General features: G+C 36.4%; 3 protein-coding genes across 7 annotated transcripts; 2 read left to right on the forward strand and 1 right to left on the reverse strand.

Annotated features, from left to right (window-relative positions):
- Nucleotides 1–109: 109 nt before the first annotated feature.
- On the reverse strand, nt 110–10,751 carry Glg1 (Golgi apparatus protein 1). Of its 4 annotated transcripts, none has more exons than XM_086834548.1 (7): nt 10,504–10,751; nt 9,549–10,430; nt 8,271–9,480; nt 7,817–8,202; nt 6,401–6,769; nt 771–1,140; nt 110–703 (listed from the first exon to the last, which is right to left on the reverse strand). In XM_086834548.1, the coding sequence occupies exons 2-7, from the start codon at nt 10,269–10,271 to the stop codon at nt 426–428; spliced, it is 3,336 nt and encodes a 1,111-aa protein (XP_086690674.1). In that variant the 5' UTR covers nt 10,272–10,430; nt 10,504–10,751; the 3' UTR covers nt 110–425. The 4 variants fall into 4 exon arrangements, with proteins under 4 accessions (XP_086690674.1, XP_020816563.2, XP_020816564.2 ...); XM_020960904.2 differs by having other exon boundaries at nt 7,805–8,202; nt 10,504–10,726; XM_020960905.2 differs by having other exon boundaries at nt 9,549–10,745.
- Est-Q (Esterase Q) lies at nt 1,501–6,373 on the forward strand. The gene is made up of 5 exons (XM_020960906.2): nt 1,501–2,512; nt 2,888–3,031; nt 3,179–3,830; nt 5,510–5,703; nt 5,783–6,373. The coding sequence occupies exons 1-5, from the start codon at nt 2,174–2,176 to the stop codon at nt 6,215–6,217; spliced, it is 1,764 nt and encodes a 587-aa protein (XP_020816565.2). The 5' UTR covers nt 1,501–2,173; the 3' UTR covers nt 6,218–6,373.
- Nucleotides 10,752–11,121: 370 nt separating the features above from the next.
- On the forward strand, nt 11,122–19,120 carry M6 (neuronal membrane glycoprotein M6). Of its 2 annotated transcripts, XM_020960908.2 has the most exons (5): nt 11,146–11,555; nt 16,247–16,480; nt 17,376–17,535; nt 17,597–17,901; nt 17,972–19,120. In XM_020960908.2, the coding sequence occupies exons 1-5, from the start codon at nt 11,552–11,554 to the stop codon at nt 18,247–18,249; spliced, it is 981 nt and encodes a 326-aa protein (XP_020816567.1). In that variant the 5' UTR covers nt 11,146–11,551; the 3' UTR covers nt 18,250–19,120. The 2 variants fall into 2 exon arrangements, with proteins under 2 accessions (XP_020816568.1, XP_020816567.1); XM_020960909.2 differs by lacking the exon at nt 16,247–16,480 and having other exon boundaries at nt 11,122–11,555.
- The last annotated feature ends 661 nt before the right edge of the window (nt 19,121–19,781 follow it).

Consider the following 19,781-nt stretch of genomic DNA (forward strand, 5'->3'; position numbering starts at 1 on the left):
AATAAATAAAAATGGTACTTATTTAATAGTTTTTCCTGTTTCTGTGTGTTTTCATTCTTCAAATTAAACATACCTTTTGCCCAATTGCGTATTTAAAATGCAAGATAGATTGTTTACAAAAATACTATTTAATGTACAGGAAAAATGTTTATAAAAAGAATTATAACACAAAAGAAGGTCCTAAGAATGGAACTATCATATTTTATCATTTAATCTTTTTTCGCTTATGTTTTGGTCTTATACACGATTAGGCCACGAATTGCTTATAAAAATATTCAAAAGGCAGGCAGAGTGAGGGGACGGTGATGGGAGGGCAGGGGATGATTAAATCCGGGTCATGGGTTAGCCAAATGGAAAACAACAAGCTCACAGACATGCACACTCCAGTTACACACAGCAACTACATTCTAAGACTATTTATGTTATTATTTATTCTTTAAGCCCATTGCACGTTTGGTGGCCCTTCCCAAGAAAATGCCGGTGAGGAAGACCATTCCGGTTGCGCTCATTAGTATCACAAGGAAGAATTTGCGCGCCGGCGATGCGACCACCTGCTGAACCAGTTGCTGCACATCCTCCGGGGGCAGAGCTAGCGTATCGTCCGCATTGTGGAACATCTCGATGCGACGCTCCAGCTTCTCGCGACAATCCGCTTCAAGCGAGTTGGGAGTGTCTTTCAACAGAGTTCTTAGACAGCTCAACTCTGTAATATTTAAATAAATGGAACAATTACTGAAAATCAATAAATGTCAGATTTTAGAGCTACTCACTTCGACCGTTGCCGGCCGCCACTTTGGAGCAGTACCGGAGTAAGTCGACGATGCAGGCATTCTCCAGAATGGGATCGACATGGATGTCAGCCTTAGCTTCGGCGATCAGTGTGGCGACCTCCACCTGGCACTGTCTATTGATGATCTGCTTTTGCAAAAAGGCCGTTTTTAAGCACTCTGCCACCTGGCCGTGCTCGTCGGCTTCCATGTTGGCCTTACACAGTTCCTGTATCTCTGACTTGCAGAATACTTGAAGCAGGGGATTCAGTTTGTAGTTAAGGGCCTGATCCTGCAGAATCTTTATCATTTCCTGAGCGCATGGCTCGTCTAGCGCCGATTGCCGGAACTTGTCTTTAAGACAGTGAATAACCTGCAAAGCAATTGAACAAATAACCGTTTAATTGAAAGCAATTCAAAAGTAAATTACTTCTCAATAAACTAATTTTTTCAATTAAAAGGTAAATAATACGCTCTTCTATTTAAGGTTCTGACAATAAGACCTTTAATTAATACATTAAAATATTGTTTCTACAATTGTATTTATTTTATTATAAGAAACTTTTCCCATTTTATTAACAAGTTTAAAAGAATTAGGAATTAATATCAAATTGCGATTTAAGAGGTAATTAAGATAACAAATTACTATAAAAAACGAGATAGTAATTGTCTCGTTCAGCAGCTTAATCTTTTATTAAATGTCTGTTGAATTGACAAGAATTTAATTAAATTACGTTATGCAGATAAGAAAATATTCAAGATTAGGAATTCTATTCAGCGTAAATACATACAATGACGGAAACAAAAATAGAATAGATATAAGTGAATATTTAAAAAAAAACAAGGAAGCTTACTTCGGCACGCCGAAGTTTATATACCCTTGCAGATAGAACTTCGATGATAAATTAAATACATTTATGTTAAAAAACAATGAAGTAATACCTGCTTTCATTTCATTCATATTTACAGTTTTAGATTCACAGATTTGCATTTTTCATCTACATCTAACGATCGTTTGTATAGCACCTATATGATATAGTCGTCCGATTGTCATAAACACATAAAATTGTAGAATCGTATAAAATGGCTATATCTGAAATTTGATGAAATTCTGTTCAAAACTGAAAAAGTTATAGTTTTTAATTTTATTAATTTCTCGCTCGTTTATATGGGATTATTCTAAAGTATACGAAGTGAAATAAGAACATATATAGTAATGCAATTAATAAATTTATCCATGTCTGACCAACTTAAATTATTTATTTTGCTTTTATGAGAATTGACCGTGGCTTCCTTTGATTTTTATTTTTTGTTTGGTAAACAACGGATGTCGATTTCTATTCTTCTGTCCATCACTGTATTGCCAAAGCAAAGAAGCGTTTTTCGTTACAGGCACGTCACCGTGAATGGCTCTCCTCAATCATGCCTACCATTCGTTCAACAATCATTTGGTTTTCGCTGTGCAAAGTCGAAATCAGTCCAGTGCTATGCGTAGACGAGGCGTATACGTTATGTTGACGCTGTGCGGTGTGGTGGGTGCTGCACTAACCGCTGTGCTGGTGATCTCTCTCACCGGGAACTACGGCGGGGCAGACGCAGTTACACAAACGGTGACTGTGGATTTATCCAACAACCAGGGGAAAGTTCTCGGAAATTACGGGAGAACCGCTTGGACAGATCAGACCTTTATGCAATTCCGTGGCATTCCCTATGCCGAGCCACCAGTTGATGAGCTGCGTTTTCTGGTAAGTCAATTCCAGTGCAGTTTGAAGTTTAGTTCCGAAGTATCCCAATTCCATAGACATCGAAGAATGTCAGATTAACTTAACTTAGTGTGTTGCAAGAGAAAAAATATGAGAGTTCAATATTTTAAGTATATGGTAAAACAAATTTTGTTTTTACAACCCTAGTCATCGAATTGAAAATCGTATCAAATTCTAGATACTAAAGCGTATTCATCTAATATGAAATAATTGAATATAATCCTTACATTTTAATTATATTGTTATTTTTGCAACCTTTTGAGCCTTAATTACTTTTGTGAATTACGTCGTATTAGCTGATAAGTGGGTCTATGACGGATTATAATGCCTTATACTCTCTATTCTGGGCTATGATAGCCACCTGTGGCCAGATCCCCCTGGACGAACACTATCAGCACATTGAACTTTGGTCAACGTTGCCCGGTGATAAGCAATCTGGATGGCGACTTGTCTGATGCTGAACTAGAAGATTGTCTTAACTTGTCAGTCTATACAAAAAATGTAAGTATAAGATTGGTAAATACTTTTAGATCTAAAGGTAATTTTGCAACCACGTTGCGTAAGTATTTATATTAGTAAATTATCAGCAAAGCAAATACATATTTGCATTGCAACTGGTAAGTAAATATTTTTGATTGACCATTACAGCTTACTGCCAACCATCCTGTTATGTTCTACATCTATGGTGGAGGATACTACAATGGCTCCGCAGAGGATCATCCACCCAACTATCTTTTGGAGAAAGATATTGTTCTAGTCGTACCTCACTATCGCGTGGGAGCATTGGGCTGGTTGTCGACCTACACAAAAGAGTTTCCCGGAAATGCCCCAATTGCGGATATTTTAATGGGCCTGGAGTGGGTGCAACTGCATATAAGTCGGTTTGGTGGTAACCCAAAGAAAGTAACCATTTTTGGCCAGAGCGCCGGAGCCGGAGTTGCCAGCGCTTTGCTGTTGAGTCCCAAAACTGGAGAGAATCTATTTCAGCAAGCGATTGTGCAATCTGGTTCAATTTTAGCCCATTGGGCCATAAACAAGGACCCAGTGGGACAGGCTCGACGAATCTGTAGCCAGTTGGGTTGCCTCAATTGCGACGAGAATGAGCAGTTTTATAAATGTTTACGACACGCCAAAGTTGTAGATATATTAAAGGCCACGACAACGGAGACATTTTCGCCAGTAATGGGGGATTTACAAGGAATACTGTCACATCATCCAAGTGAATTGGTAAAGAATTATCAAAGGAAAATCCCCCTAATAACCGGGTTTACAGAACATGATGGATCTTTTGTACTAGCAAGTAAGTAACAGTTCTAGTTATTAAAATTAAGTTTTTCTCACTTATATATTTTTTCTGCACCGCTGTAATGACATAAGCTCTGCTTTAACAAAGTAGCACGTATTATTCTGGCCCAGCATTAATTATTTTTTCGTGGCTTTAGAAAACAAAACATTTTAGAGGATACAAACCTCTTGCGAAAGTATTACTCAAACAAAACAAAAGTAGATTTAAAAGTGTATTTCAAACTTAAACAAATTGCTATAATATTTTTTAAAACCAATAAGAAAGGAAGCTAGCCTCAGCGTGCCGAAGTTTGGAGATTGCAATTCGATCATTAGGAATTAGTACAACATAAATTTTATATATTAATGTTAAATAAGAAAGCTTCCTTTTTGCCGAAGTTTATATACCCTTGCAGATAGAAAGTCTATGACTAGGAATCCATACCATATAAATTATATATATTTGTGTTAAAAAACAAATTTGATGAATATCTGTTGAAAACTGAAAAAATTATAATTTTTAATTGTATTAATTTCTTGATCGTTCCTATGGGAGCTATATGATATTGTAGTCCGATTTTCATAAAATGTTACACAAAATTGAAAAGTATAAAAAATATATAATAAATGGCTATATTTTAAATTTGATCCAATTCTATTGAAAACTGAAAAATTAAACATTTTTCTGTAAAAATGTTTAGGATCATTCCTATGGCAGCTATAGTCGTCCGATCCGGCCCGTTCCGACATATATACGAGTGAGAGTATATAGAAGGCTAACTACAAAGTTTCATTCAGATAGCTTCAAAACTGAGAGACTAGTTTGCGTAGAAACGGACAGACGGACTAACGGACATGGCTAGATCGACTCGGCTGTTGATCCTGATCAAGAATATATATACTTTTTCTGACTGAAATTATAATACCCTACAAGGGTATAAAAATAACGAAGTAATGCCTACTTTGATTATAATAAACTTAAAATTATTATATTTACAGTTTTAGAATAACAGTTTTAGATTTACAGCGTTGAATTTTCCTCTATATCTAACGATCGTTCGTAGAAAATTAAAATCTAAATTCTGAAAAATGCCAAATTTCTATATCTTAGAGAAGATGAAAACATGTTGAAAAACAGCGAATGTATAATTTTTGATGTATTAATTTTCCGAACGTTCCTATGACAGCTATACGATATAGTATTTTTATAAAATTGAAACTAAAATTTTTAATTAATTAAAAATGGCACTATCTAAAATTATATGCAAATATGTTGAAAACTGGATAAATATTTTTTTTTCTTAAAATTTTCTTGGCAGCAACATTATATAGTCGTCCGATCCGGCCCGTTCCGCCTTATAAACTAGTGAGAGTGTATAGAAGATTAATCGTAAACTCGCTAGATCGATAAGGGTGTTGATCCTGATCAAGAATATATATACTGTATATGGCTGAAAATTTCTCCTTCACTGCTTTTGACTAAAATTATAATACCCTGGCAAGGGATAATTAAATACCAACATAACGTGCTACACGCACGTCACCAAAATAGATATAAGAAATTTTTGGAGTTGAAGGTGGAACTGTCAATTTTATTTTGACCTTTTAAGAGAGGTTTTGTTGCAATATTATAATTAATTAAACAAAAAGTAAATTTAATAAAATGTTCATTATATTCTTTTACATACTTTTTAGGCTTTTATGATGCTCTGATCACCAAGATATCAAATGTAAGTTCATTGAGCGTCCGCCAGATTTCTCAGGGCATCAATAACATGTTAATCGACGATAAGACCGGACTGACAGATAATTTACTACATAAAATGCTTTTCAAGCCAGCAGTTCTTAACAGTAATGACCACAAACTTGCTGTGCCTTCATACTTTGATGTAAGTTGCTAATAAGTATTGATTAAAATTGTTATGAAAACACATATTTCAACGGAATCTAAAACATAATTTTATGCAGCTCACTTCGACAATCTACATGAAGTCCCCAGTGATAACTCTGGCCAGCAAAATCCTTGCCCAACAGCCTACGACGCCGGTTTACGTGTATAGTTTCGAGTACGAAGGCGAATTTACTCGCTTTGGCTACGAGTTCGGCAACTCCCACTATCCATTCAATGGAGGAGTTCACCACTCCAATGACAACATATATCTTTTCGCCACCCATCCTCTTAGAGGGCAAGACACATTGATGTCCCAAAAAATGGTGGAGTTATGGACATCGTTTGCCATAGATGGTGTGCCTAAGGGACTTAGTGCCTTGACCAGTCCAAGTGGTCCATATAATAAACTCAATTTAAATATAACTAAAGGTGAAGATTTGTTGGAATCTCTGACAGCGGCAATTGATGATCCAGACAATGACAGACTACAGCGAAATGATGTGGAGTTTTAATGGGAAAACAAGAAAAATCTCCTTAAAAAAAATTATATGTTAAAACTTAGTACTTAAGTTTGATATTGCCTCTGTTTAAAAGTTGTAAACAAATTGTATTAGATTTAGAAAATTAATATCTTGAACCTTGCTTAAAATAAATAACTTATTTACATATATGATTTCGAAATTATTTAAACTCACCTTTCCATTGAGCTCCTCGTTGGGTAAGGCGCTGGCTACAATGTTCGAGCAATACCGGTCAATGTTCTTACCACAGGCGCTCTGCAGCGAGGGATTGAACCGAAAATCTGTATTTTGCTCGATCATGCGATTGACTACAACTAGATGACACCGCTGGTCGAACTGCGTGTCATCTTTGTACGTCTTGAGGCAGTCGAGCAGTTTAACCGAATCAATTTTGGGGCAGAACTTATAGATCATATCCTTGCACGTGTTAAGAAGCGTATAGTCGGTACCGCTGTCGCCCAACTCAGATTTCTTCACTAAGAAAATGGCATGGTGACAGGGCTTGCCCAAACTGGTCGTCTTCCTCACTAGACACTCCAAGGCCTGCAATAAAAATTTTTACAATATATAGAGTGGTAACATAGACCTTATAATAACAAGATTCATGCCAAAGTGCGTATGTATGCGAAAAGAATGATTGATGTACAGTTGTCGACTGTCGAGGCTCTTATACGCTTTGGCTTCCTGTGGTTTAAATACCTTGGGAACAAGTCTAGAGCCAGCACAAAAAATCAAGTGCAAAACAAGAAAGACAGCTAACTTGCAGGGTGCAATTTGATCAATACAATGTAAATTAAATATGTTTGATTTAAAAAACAACGAAGTCATTCCTACTCTTATTACAGTCACCTAAAATTATTATATTTTCCCTCACATTTAACGATAGTTTCTATGGCAGCTATATGAGGTAGTCTTCCAATTTTCATAAAATATTAAAAGGAAATTTAATATCTCAAATTTGGTGAAAACTAAAAAAGTTATAATTTTTAATTGTATTAATTTCTCGATTGTTCCCATAACAGCTATATGATTCAGAGTTCCTATTCTTTTTAATTTTTGGAATTATACAAATTGGCTATTTGTCTATTTTCTGCTATACGATATTGTCGTCCAATTCGGCCCGTTCCGCCTTATAGAGGACTAAGAGTGTATAGAAGACTAACTGCAAAGTTTCATTAAGTTAGCTTTAAAACTGAAAGCCAAGTTTGCGCAATAACGGACAGACAGACAGATAGACGGACATGGCTAGATGGAATCGGTTTCTGATTCTGATTAATAGTATATATACTTCATATGTATGAATATGACTCCTTCACAGCGTTGCAAACTTCTAAGTGAAATAATAATGCCCTGCAAGGGTATATAAATCGTATTGCCTTATTTAACTTATTATTATAGGAGTTTCGTTGGTAACTTATTTTTTATGGGTGACTTGGGTTTTTGCAAGAAAGCATTTCATCAATTGCTGTGTTTGCTATGAGTTAAATTATTTTTTCGCTTGCTTTTGCGAAGATGTGTATAGCTGTTTCCTTGTGGTAATGCGAAAAAGTGGTGTTAGGGATGACTATGACAACTTGCTTTTTCATTCACCTGACCGGGCCCCTTTTGGTCCTCACAGAACTGCTCAAGCTCCCGCTTGCAGGCATTGGCCAGCTTGGGATCCAGCTGCATGCTCTCGCGCTGCTGGTAGAGCTGCGCTTTCACCTGGTGGCGGCATTCCTTGGGTATTTGATGACGCTGCGCCTTGATTGTATCGTTTCTCATTACCTCGCTAAGGCAGGCCACCACTTCGTTCTTAGTGGCGCTGGAGGAACAAAAGCGCTGCACGAACGGTCGACACGCTTCCTTAAACTTGGTGGTGAAATGGAAGTTTTTCAGTGAGATAATCTGAAAGTGTTCGATTGCAGCACGGCAACGGAGATCCTTCCGTAGATCAGCATCGTTTTTGTGTGCAATGAGACAGTCCATCATGTCGCCTGGTGAAGATTGAGGTAAATTTATACATTTATTTTGGTCTTTTAAGGAATTTACTTTTATTCCTTACCATTATCCTTTCCACTCTTGAGGATATCTGAGCAGTGCTGCTGCATGGCCTCGCCACAGACAGTCATTATGACAGGATTAAGTTCAACGTGGGCTGCCTCCTCCTCCGTGTACTTAACCACAACTGTTTTGCACTCCGCCTGCAGCTGGTCCATGTTCTTTTGTAGGCACTCCATTTCGCTGCCCTTTTCTGTGCAATCCGCGCAAAACAGCGAAAGGTCGTTAAGGCAGTAATCTTCAACTTCGGGCATAAGGTCCATAGATATGGCTCTTTGACGCATCACCCGCTTGACCTCCTTAAAACAGTCCTTTCGTAATGTCTGGGTCTCATCCTCGCTAAAGGCCATACGGTGCAGGCAGGGCAGTATCATAGGCCCTCTCTCCGGATCCATTTGTATGTTCTGTACATCGTCCCACTGCCTCTTTGCTCGGCAGTATTTAACTGCGTCATCGCGACAGTGCTTGTAGAGCTGGGGATCCAATTTAAAATCTCTGGCTACGAAGTACTCGATAATAAGGAGTGCCTGCTCGCAATCCGGGAGCATTACTGGGGTTCCGATGCGCTCTACAAGGCAGCTCATGACGCGCGCTTCACCGCCCTCTACATCTTTGCAGGCCACATCCACAACTGGTTTGCAGGCTCTTCTTAGCACTGGATCCACACGCCAATCCTCACCGGCATCGCTCACCTTGATTAGAGTCTCCAATCCGCGCTGGCACTGGGCAGTCACTCGTCGCTGTTGCCGCCTGGCCTTGACGTGCTCCAGCAGGCAGTGGATTATCTCGCCACCTGTACTAGACACTCCATTCACCAGTTGCGCCTTGTGCTCGTCCGGACAGAACTTGGGTATGTCATCAGCGCAATCGTTCAAAAGCTCTGGCGAAAGCTGATAGTCCGTCATCAGCATGCGACGGTGATCAATTAGCTCTGTGAGACAGGCGGGCGCTAACCTGGTCCCATTTTTGGAAACCGACTCCAAGCAGAGTAAGATCTGAGCCAATCGCACGTGCTTGTCCTCGGAGACGCCACGCCGGCAGTGGTACAACTTAATATCTTCCTTGCAGGCCTTGGCCAATCCATGCGAAACTCGGTAATCACGACCCATCTGCTGATCCCGCTGCGTTATCTGAGAGGCACACTGCGGCGTCATCGCAGAATGGTTCTTGTGCCGAACTAAGCATTTAAAAGCACCAGCAGTTCCGACCTTCTCCTGTATAATAAAGAAAAATTAAGTTTCACAAAATTTCATATCTAATATTGCATATCTGATTTCCTTACCTGTGGGCACAGAGCCGCGAGATCATTCTGACAAACCCGGAAAAGTTCCAACATGCCTCGCTGCAGCTCGATAGAGCTAATGGCGCTCATGCAGACTGGCTCAATGTTGGACTTATCTGCGCTCGACTGGAGGCATTGCACCGTCCCAAGCTGCGCCAGCACCGATGGCAAGTGGTCGATGTTTAGCCGCCCGCACTTGTGCTCCTCCACGAGCGAGCCGCAAGCGCTGTAAAACTCATCCACAGCGCTGTAGTCCTGACCCAAAGCCTCGTAACCCCTTCGCAAATGCTGGTGACATGCGTTGTTTTGGGGCAACTTCAATCGCTGCTGGTCCAGGCAGCTCCACATGTGCACAGAGTTTAAACAGCTCTCCAGCTTGGACTGCTCTGCCGGGCAGTATGCAGGAAGAAAAGTGTTCTCTATCCAGGCGGGTAGCTGCAACTGGCGCTGTTGCAGCCACAGCTCGTGCTGACAGCTCTCGGAAAGCTCCTCCAACTGACTAGAGCTAAAGGTAAGCGCGCACTCCAGCATGGACAGGTTATCTGTGGACTTCTGGTGCGTGCAGAGCTTTTTTAAGTCCTGGCAGTCGGCCAGATCAATGATTTTGTGCATGGCCTGGGCAGGATCTTTTTCCCCGGCAATGGCGGCCCGTCGTATGCGTTGCAATGAATCCTCGGCAGAGACCCCCGTGGCCGCCAGAAAAAGTAGCAGTAGGTGAAGCATGCTGATAATATTATTTCACGAACGATCTGATGGACTCTCGGTTTTCAGAGGCCGGTCATCGAGAAGACCCCTAATGGCCAGTTGCTTGCGTAAGCTAATACGGCGGTTCAATGCGCTTCTTTTCGCCAAAACACATCAGCAAATATGTTTCGTCAAGTTCTGGAGTGCAGTGCCACAACAACAAGTACAATAAATACGGAAAATGGAAGGCCGGTTTCAAATCCGCACTCACGTTCTTGACATTTCTTGAAACCCTCCTGATATCGGGAGCGGGAGCTGCTAATCTCGGGATCGGTACGCTTTGGAAACTTTACGACATTTTAAATCCCGATCTTGTAGGTCTGCAAGTCTTTAGTTCTCTGTGCAAATTGTAATAATATTCACGTTAAAGCAAAAAACATACTTTATGGAGCAGAACAACTATCGGATGGCCTGCGATAGTAAAGACACACGACTAGTGGTGGGTCGTAGAATGAGGTCTATGCAAAATACCACCCCTATGAAGAATATAAACAAATTAAACTTAAAAAAGTAATTTAATTTTTATTTCCCATCCGACTGAACGACTGAAAATGCCGGTTACTAAAAACAGCTGTACCCGTAAAAATTGCTTATTCATTCAATGGTCCCATCCAAGCCATCCGACATAGTTTTAGGTTGAAATTTTAGCGGTTGACATTTCGCTGCTTTAATAGACTTTCACAATGGATGACCCTGTTTTTTCGTTTCTGCATTATTTCAGAATCGTTTAAAAATGCACAATACTGCACCTCTATGCCTGATTCGTGACACGACTGCTAAGTCGCTACAGCGGAAACAGGTTGTTTTTGTTCGATGAATGACAACTATCAGAAAATCGATTATAAGTGCAAATATAAAACATCGAATACGTACTCGATTGGTACCAGCTCAAAGTTGGAATCTTATAGAAACCCGTGTTGTTTGGCGACTGAAGTTAAAAGAAGTAGGATATTAAATGAATGTAACGCGAACAATAAAGAATTAACGGGACGCTTTGAGTGATATTTGGATATAAACGAAGTTTTTTCGGGTACAGCTAGTTAAAGCGCGACTTTCATTAAGAAGTGCACACCCTAAAACCAGTTTTGAGTTTACTTAGTGTACATACAAACATACATTTACATGAAAAAGTCTTCAATAATTGAAACTCAAGTCGTGAATAGCGCTGCATGAAAGAAACAGTTGCATTGCCATTTCACGAATATAAATGATTAAATTTGAACTAAAAGTTAATACAAGTTAATACAACTGCCATAAAAATGGGTAAGTGAACTTTGAGTCTTGGTTCAAAGACTTTTGGGAACAATTTAACTTATCTGAAGTTTTTGGGAAGCCTAAATTAAGTTGTAACCTGATGTGATTTGGATACATACATAAATATGTACATACATACATACATTTGTTTTTGTTTGTGCCTGCCAACGTTAAGCTAGTTCTGATTGACCTACAATTTGAAGTCACAATAAAAATGTGAATATTATTTTTTCGTTTTTATAAGTATACAATTTTAAATCAAAGATATAATTGTTTGGAACAAAAAAAATACAACTTTAAAGTATTAAAATGAGCTAATTATGAATTTAAGTTAAAAGCTAAAAAAGAACCCACTAAAAGCAGTGAAATTTACAAATACCCTTTTCTTATTGAACCAAAGGGTAACAAATTAATTACAAAATATTTCATTTCTGAGCAATATACAGTAATTTTTTGTTTTGTTTCACTTGCATATCCAATATGAAACTCACAGACGTACATGGATCTTTTCGAAAATATTTATTAAATAGGATCGGAATATAATCGTATAAATACGAGAAACTTAAAAAATTTAAGTACTTTTTATATCCTTCAAAAACTATTTTAACTTTATCTTAGCTAATATATTCCCCTTTGTTAAGATGCTAGAATTAAATACTGGGAATGGGAATGGGAGCTAACTTCGGCACACCGATCTTTTTATACCCCTGCAGATTGCATTTCAATTATTAATAACAAATACAATTAAAATTAAAAGTATATATGTAAAAAACAATGAAGTAATGCCTATTTTCATTACATTCATCTATACATACAGTATTTACGGTTTAAAAGTTACAGATTTGCTGCACCGCGGAAAAACTTAAAATTGCTTAAAAACGAGTATTTTTAACATGATGACATAAAAAATTGGTCAGGAAGATCACATAATATGACATAAAAAACCCAAAGAGGCAATATAAAGTGCAAAAGGATATATGCGATCACCAATATTCGTAGTTTTAGTTTGAATTATCGCTTTCCAAACTGTCGCGTGCGACCGGGCCTAAATTTGAATTTAAAAAATAACCACTTAATATTTTAAAATCAAACAAAATACGTTAGTAAGATAATTCATTGCGTAATTCATTAAAATTTATTGTACTACAATTTTTCATTACGTTTCGCTGAAATCAGAGCTTAAACTGGTTTTTTGCACACTTCTACTGTTGTCGGGTGAGAACGCAGTACATTTTAGTGAATATCTTGAAAACAAACAAGGGTTCAAAATCGACTTTAGCACCTATTATAGTGCTAACCAAGAGCTATACGTTTCAATTTTTATAAAATTAAAATAAAGTCTTGGCACATGTGTTTTTTTAGTTTGAATGCGTACGAATGTCGCATTCGACACCAGAGAATTGCCCATACATATGTACATATATGATATAGTCGATCGATTTTCATTAAATTAAATTCAAAATTCTGAAATAATAAAAAAGGCTATATCTCTGTCTGAGTAGATAAAAATATTTTGGAAAACATCTAAGTGTTTTTTTTTTATTATTTTCTCGGTCGATTCTACGTTATACAGAGTCCAATTTTCATAAAATTCTAGAATATTACAAAATGACTATATCGACGATTATATAAAAATCGATTGAAAACCGAAAAACTGAAAACTATACAACATTTACGATTGCCCCTATATGATATAGTCGTCCGATCCGGTCCGTTCCGACTTATATACGAGTGAGAGTTATAGAGTATATATATTCAAATAGCTTAAAACTTAGAGACTAGTGTGGGTAGAAACGGACAGACGGACATGGCTATATTTTAACTTGGTTGAACAATGCGTTGGTAACAGGGTGCCCGACAGTTGATTTCAAATCAATTGTCAATCAGAGCTGTGTAATACCAAAGACATTACAGTGTCTTATGTCTTTGGTAATACTGTAGCGTAAAAATGATTTTTATTTAATGCGACTTTCGGCATTCAATTTACATTAGGATTCCTCAGAGTATTTTAAAGTCGGTCTTTAAAAATTGTCTCCCTGTCCTATTTTATTTACGCTCTAGCTATTATTATTATATTCGGTCTCTAAGAGTCATTGCACGCTACCGGAATTAATGTTTTGCACTTATTCCAAGCTTGCGCTTGTGTCTTGGTGTCATTGGCATCTCGGGCTTGGCATTTGTGCCAGAGTCTTGGTGGCAATTTTCGTTTCGTCTCCTACAGACACCGCGGGAGTTCCGGTGAGAATCCCTCAAAGGCGGATGCATCTAAATGGCTCTTCAGTCGCCCGTTGCTGGCAGGACGTCAGCTGGTAGTCTAATTTGCTTTTCTAGGGTCGTTAACCGCCAGTTTTAACTGAGAATTGAAGTAGACTTTCTTTAAATTCTCATTAAAAATTAATTTAATTTTATATAAACATGAGGATTTTATTATGACCATTGAAAAGATATTTGTATGAAATTTAAATTTTTTTCTTTAATACTATAATCCGAAATGAAATAAGATTAACATTTTTACTTCGTACCATCAGTTGTTATCACGGGTAAATAAAATCCGTATATAAAATGTTTGGGTATACAACATACTTATGTCTTCATATTTTATGTTTTTATACCCTTGCAGGGTATTATAATTTCAGTCAGAAGTTTGCAACGCAGTGAAGGAGGCACCTCCGACTATATAAAGTATATATATTCTTGATCAGGATCAACAGCCGAGTCGATCTAGCCATGTCCGTCAGTCCGTCTGTCCGTTTCTACGCAAAATAATCTCTCAGTTTTGAAGCTATCTGAATGAAACTTTGCAGTTAGTCTTCTATATACTCTCACTCGTATATATGTCGGAACGGACGACTATATCATATAGCTGCTATAGGAATGATCGGAAAATTTTTACAAGAAAAATTATAACATTTTTAGTTTTCAACAGAATTTGATAAAATTTGAGATATAGTCGTTTCATATTATTCTAAAATTTTGTGTAAAATTTTATGAAAATCGGACTAATATATCATATAGCTCCCATAGGAACGATCGAGAAATTTGAGAGGAATGAGAATGGCGGTGGCTGTTGTCGGAAGACTGACAATCGCAGTGGCGATAACATTTTTAGTTTTCAAGAGAATTTAATCAAATTTAAGATATAGCCATTTCATATTATTCTACAATTTTGTGTAAAATTTTATGAAAATTGGACGACTATATCATATAGCTCCCATAGGAACGATCGAGAAATTAATTCAATTAAAAAGTATAACATTTTCAGTTTTCAACAGATTTTCACCAAATTTGATACATAGCCATTTTATAAGAAATAAAAGAAATTAATAAAATTAAAGATTATAACTTCTTTAGTTTTCACCAGATTTTCATAAAATATGAGATATAGCCATTTTATTTTAATCTTCAATTTTGTGTAAAGTTATAAAAAACCGGACTACAATATCACATAGCTGCCATAGGAACGATAAAAAAATGAATACAATTAAAAATTATAACGTTTTAAGTTTTCAGCAGTTTTTCATTATATTTAAGATATAGCCATTTTATATCAGTCTTAAATTTTGTGTCAAATTTTATGAAAATCGGACGACTATATCACATCGTTAGATGTGGAGCAAAAATGCAAATCTGTGAATGTAAAACTGAAAATATAATATGTATAGGTGAATGAAATAAAAGCAGGTATTACTTCATTGTTTTTTAATATTAATATATATATTTTATATTGTATGGATTCCTAGTCATCGAAATTCTATCTGCAAGGGTATATAAACTGCGGCGTGCCGAAGTTAGCTTCCTTTCTTGTTTTATTTTTGTTAAAGCCCTACAGTAGAAATAAAGGAGTTTCAATTTATTAAAATTAAATACAAAACTAATAGATTTGTACACCTTTTTATTTGGCTACAAAATAAGAAAAGATCAAACAGTTTATTGTTTAATATTGTTTATCGCTTTAGTTTTGAAAATTACATACATATGTATATGATTAAAGTGTCTTTTCTTTTTCCCCATTATTCGTGTGACCCTTTAACCCGACTGCAGCACTGAACTTCTTTCAGAAAGTTCGGACTAATTGTCTCATTTAATTAAAGCCATACGCCTTTCATACACTTAAATAAAATGTAACAAAGTTAAGTAAATACGATGTTTTAAAAAGGGGTATTCAAAATTAGATGGCAAATTTGGGCCTATCGTTTTTGTTTATTTATATATATTAAAATAAAAAGAATTTTTCCTTATTAAAATAATCAAATATGTATTTAAAATTTAAACATAAATTAGAATTATATATTTAATTAAGTTAAAAATACTCAAAATAAATTTTTATTATTTAACAAAATTAACTACCTTTTTTTGTTTAATTTTTTTTTTCACTGTACACATTTCGTATAAAGAGAATCGGTAAGAGAAGAGAGTTGTTTGAATGAGCATTTAACAAAGCCAGTTATCTTTTTAACGCTCTAAGAGTCGCTCCTACAGTCGCTCCCACTGTCCATTCATAGCTCTCTGAATTCTAACTTTTCTACGGGAACAGTTGTTGTTCGTTGGTTTCACTATAAAGACTAATTATATTTATTGGTAACTTTCGGTTGTGCACATATATAAATGTATATGTGTGCATGTGATTCATCTTTATTAGCCGATCAAACTACTGGCTATAGAAATTGAGTGACTAAAACATCTCCCCCAATTTCGAAAAGCTCTCGAGGCAATTCAGACATCGCTGTGCAGTATGCCGGGAAAGAGTAACAACCGCGACCGCATCCGCGATCCACGCGAGGAGATCCTACTCGAGACGAACTTTGAGGACGATGGCGGAGTCATGACACGTGCCTACAACGGAAATCCGTACAATCCGTCAATCCAAAACAGGCGAAGAAATTCGTACCGATCGGATCACTCCTTGGACAGGTACACAGAGCGCGGAGGCGAAGGTACGATCAGAAATCAAGGAATCTTACAATTTTTTGTCGCACTTAACTACATTCCTACAGTGCAAGTAAACCACTTCATTCTTAAAGAGTTGTGTGTATGTATACACCCTGTCGCTTATATTGCTTTATGTGAATCACTGGACGCCATCAGTTTGTCGCTGGTTCACCTATTATCTTATCACTGTATTTTTCCCTTTATGCTTTCACAAGCAACTGGTGTACAACATATATTATATACATATTTGTATGTATGTATATATTTGTGTGATATACCATGCACATACATATGTACGTAACTGTGCCTCTTTTGTACCTCACCTGTACGTGTTTTCTATTGCTTACATTGTATTTTATTTTCGCGCAGCTAGTATTTAATTTCTTAAAATTCTTAAAATTTAACTTTCACCAAAAGATACATAAATCATACAGAAATAGGTATTGTTTCCTTGATATTGTTTTATTTCCTCTTTAAGAAATTACTTTAATCAATCATAAACATGTATTTTGTATCTCACAAGAGCTTATTTATTATTAACTTTTTTGCCCTTGGTTATCCCAGGCTTGTAACGGTGCGAAAGGGTACTTTTTTTAAAAGTTTGATATAAATGAAATTATTTATGTTAGTCTGTAAGAAATATGTATACAATTATTGAACAAACTTCCTTAAAAACTAAGCACAAAATATGGATAATTGCAAGTTTCGCAAAGAAAATAAGCCTTTGAAGAAATCGTAATTAATATAAGCAGTATATGGAAATGCCAGTACATTTAAGTATTCTTTTTGCGTATACTAGACTTGAAATTTGTTTGTGTTTAAAGGGAAAACACTTCTGCAAACGATAACACTTATTGCCTTTGATTCTACTTAAATAAGAAACGATGTTTATTTTTCCAGGAGAATGCTGTCAATCATGCATGGCGCGTATTCCTTACGCCACTTTGATAGCCACACTCATGTGCCTCCTGGGAGTGGGCATCTTTTGCTTCACCATGTATCGAGGAGCCTCACTCACCGTCATAATGGTTGATCAAGTCTTCCATTTGCGTCTGATATGGTAAGTAATAGTCATTGGCTCACGATGAATAAGATGTAATTTCCTCTTTAACTCCTAACAGGATCGAAGCCGTGCAGATGATATTTGTCATTATAGGTGCTGGAATGGCTGCCCTCGGATTTATGATATTGTTCGTTGGCTTTTTAGCCACCGGATCCACCAGATACAAGGTTTACAGAGCGTGGCGATCGAGAGTGGGAGGTCGAATATCCTGTGCAGTTCTTATGGGAATTACCTATCTGCTCAACTTTGTATGGAGTTTGATCCTTTGTTTTCTGGTTGTAGTCACATTTATATATACGATGTTCTGGAACATGTGCTCGAGTGTGGAGCACTCGCAAAGTTGCATTGATTTGACACAATTCCGTATGTAGTAAAAACAAGATTTTATACCAGCTAAAATCACATATATGTATATTGTTGGTTGATTTTACAGATTTCATGTTTCCGCCAAATACAAAACTCGAGGATATGAAGGTTTGCGAAAAGTACGAGATCAAGGCGTTCTGCAAAGACGGCGTCGAAAACGCTGAAGTTATGTTCATATTGGCCACCCTTTCTACTCTGTTGGTCATACTTAGCCTTGTCCATTATTTGATGTGTCTCTCCGCCAATTATGCCCATATTCGCGACCACGAAAAATTTCAGGAGTTACAGGAAATCCAAAACCTCAACGAGCTGGAGTACAGCGCCACGTCGAAGGATCGATTCTAGGATATATTTCAGAAGATTCAATTTGAGCTTAAGGACAAGCCTAGCGCTATTTGAGACATTGACACTTTATACAACGAACGCTGATCTAAATAGCAACGAAAGCCAATTTTCTTTAGTTAAAACTCGGCTTTGTGCTAAGAATAAAGTTTGGTTTGTTGCTTTTTATGCTTATTTAATGATTTAATTGCTTATGTTTAATTTATATTCAAATCAGTTCTATCAAAGTCCCACAGACAACAGAAAAGATCCCACTGAAATTCTACTTTATATAATCTTCAATTTCCGTCCATTAAATTAAGTTAGTATACCTTACCTAATTATAGTTCAATCAATTATGTTAGTTTGTTATCACCTTGCAGGCGAATTAAATACATACAAACATAATAAATTTACATGCTTATGCTCAAATTGATTCTTCTGAATTGCCCAATGCATTAAAACAATAATGTTAGTTAATTGGAACTTGTTTCCTATAATATAGAGTAAATTCATCTGTGCGCGATTACCATCATTATCTGTACAAGAAATTACCCTCACATGTGTTTACATCTTTCATGCATCAACAATTGTAAAGCAATATAAATCCTACCGCGGTAATTCATCAAATGCGGCGGTCGGAGTTTAATACGAATCGAATAGATTTTAAGGCATTAATATAAGTTTAAATATATGCATCTTGTATTTTAATAATACATTATTTTATTAGTATTTTAATATATACACATACATACATCATAATTATAATACTAATATATTTTATACTACACTTTTCTTTCCCTACAAGTATACAAAAATGTGGGATAATGAAAGAGTGTTGTTTACATGTAGTCTTTAAAATTGGAAATAAAAGATTTTAATAAAAAATAAGAAAGGAAGCAAACTTCGGCACGCGGAAGTTTATATACCCTTGCAGATAGAACTTCTATGACTTGGAATCCCAACAATATAAATTATATTTATTTGTGTTAAAAAACAATGAAGTAATACCTGCTTTCATTTCATTCACCTATACATATTATATTTGCAGTTTTACATTCGCAGATTTGCATTTTTCCTCTACATCAAACAATTGTTTGTATGGGACCTATATGATATAGTCGTCCGATTTTCATGAAATTTGACACAAAATTTAAGACTAATATAAAATGGCTATACCTCAAATTTAATGAAAATCAGCTGAAAACTGAAAAATTTATAAATTTAATTGTATTAATTTCTCGATCGTTCCTATGGGAGCTATATGATATAATAGTCCGATTTTCATAAAATTTTATACAAAATTTTAGAGTATGTAAAATGGCTATATCTGAAATTTGATCAAATTTGATCAAGCGAATTTCACTGCCAGCGAGGAAGATTAAAGGCTGTTGATCGGTGACAAATATTTTTCGTGTAGGAGAATCATTTTGGCCCCATAAAGTATCTATATTCTTAATCAGCATGAAGAGCTTTAATCCAGCCATTTCCATTTGATTTTTTTTATACAAACTGTGGGTCCTTACAGGGTTCGTTTTCAAGCGACCAAAATATAT

The sequence above is a fragment of the Drosophila serrata genome, unplaced genomic scaffold (assembly GCF_035046125.1).
Source record: "Drosophila serrata isolate PLE 108 unplaced genomic scaffold, ASM3504612v1 contig_272, whole genome shotgun sequence".
NCBI classification, from domain to species: Eukaryota; Metazoa; Arthropoda; class Insecta; order Diptera; family Drosophilidae; genus Drosophila; species Drosophila serrata.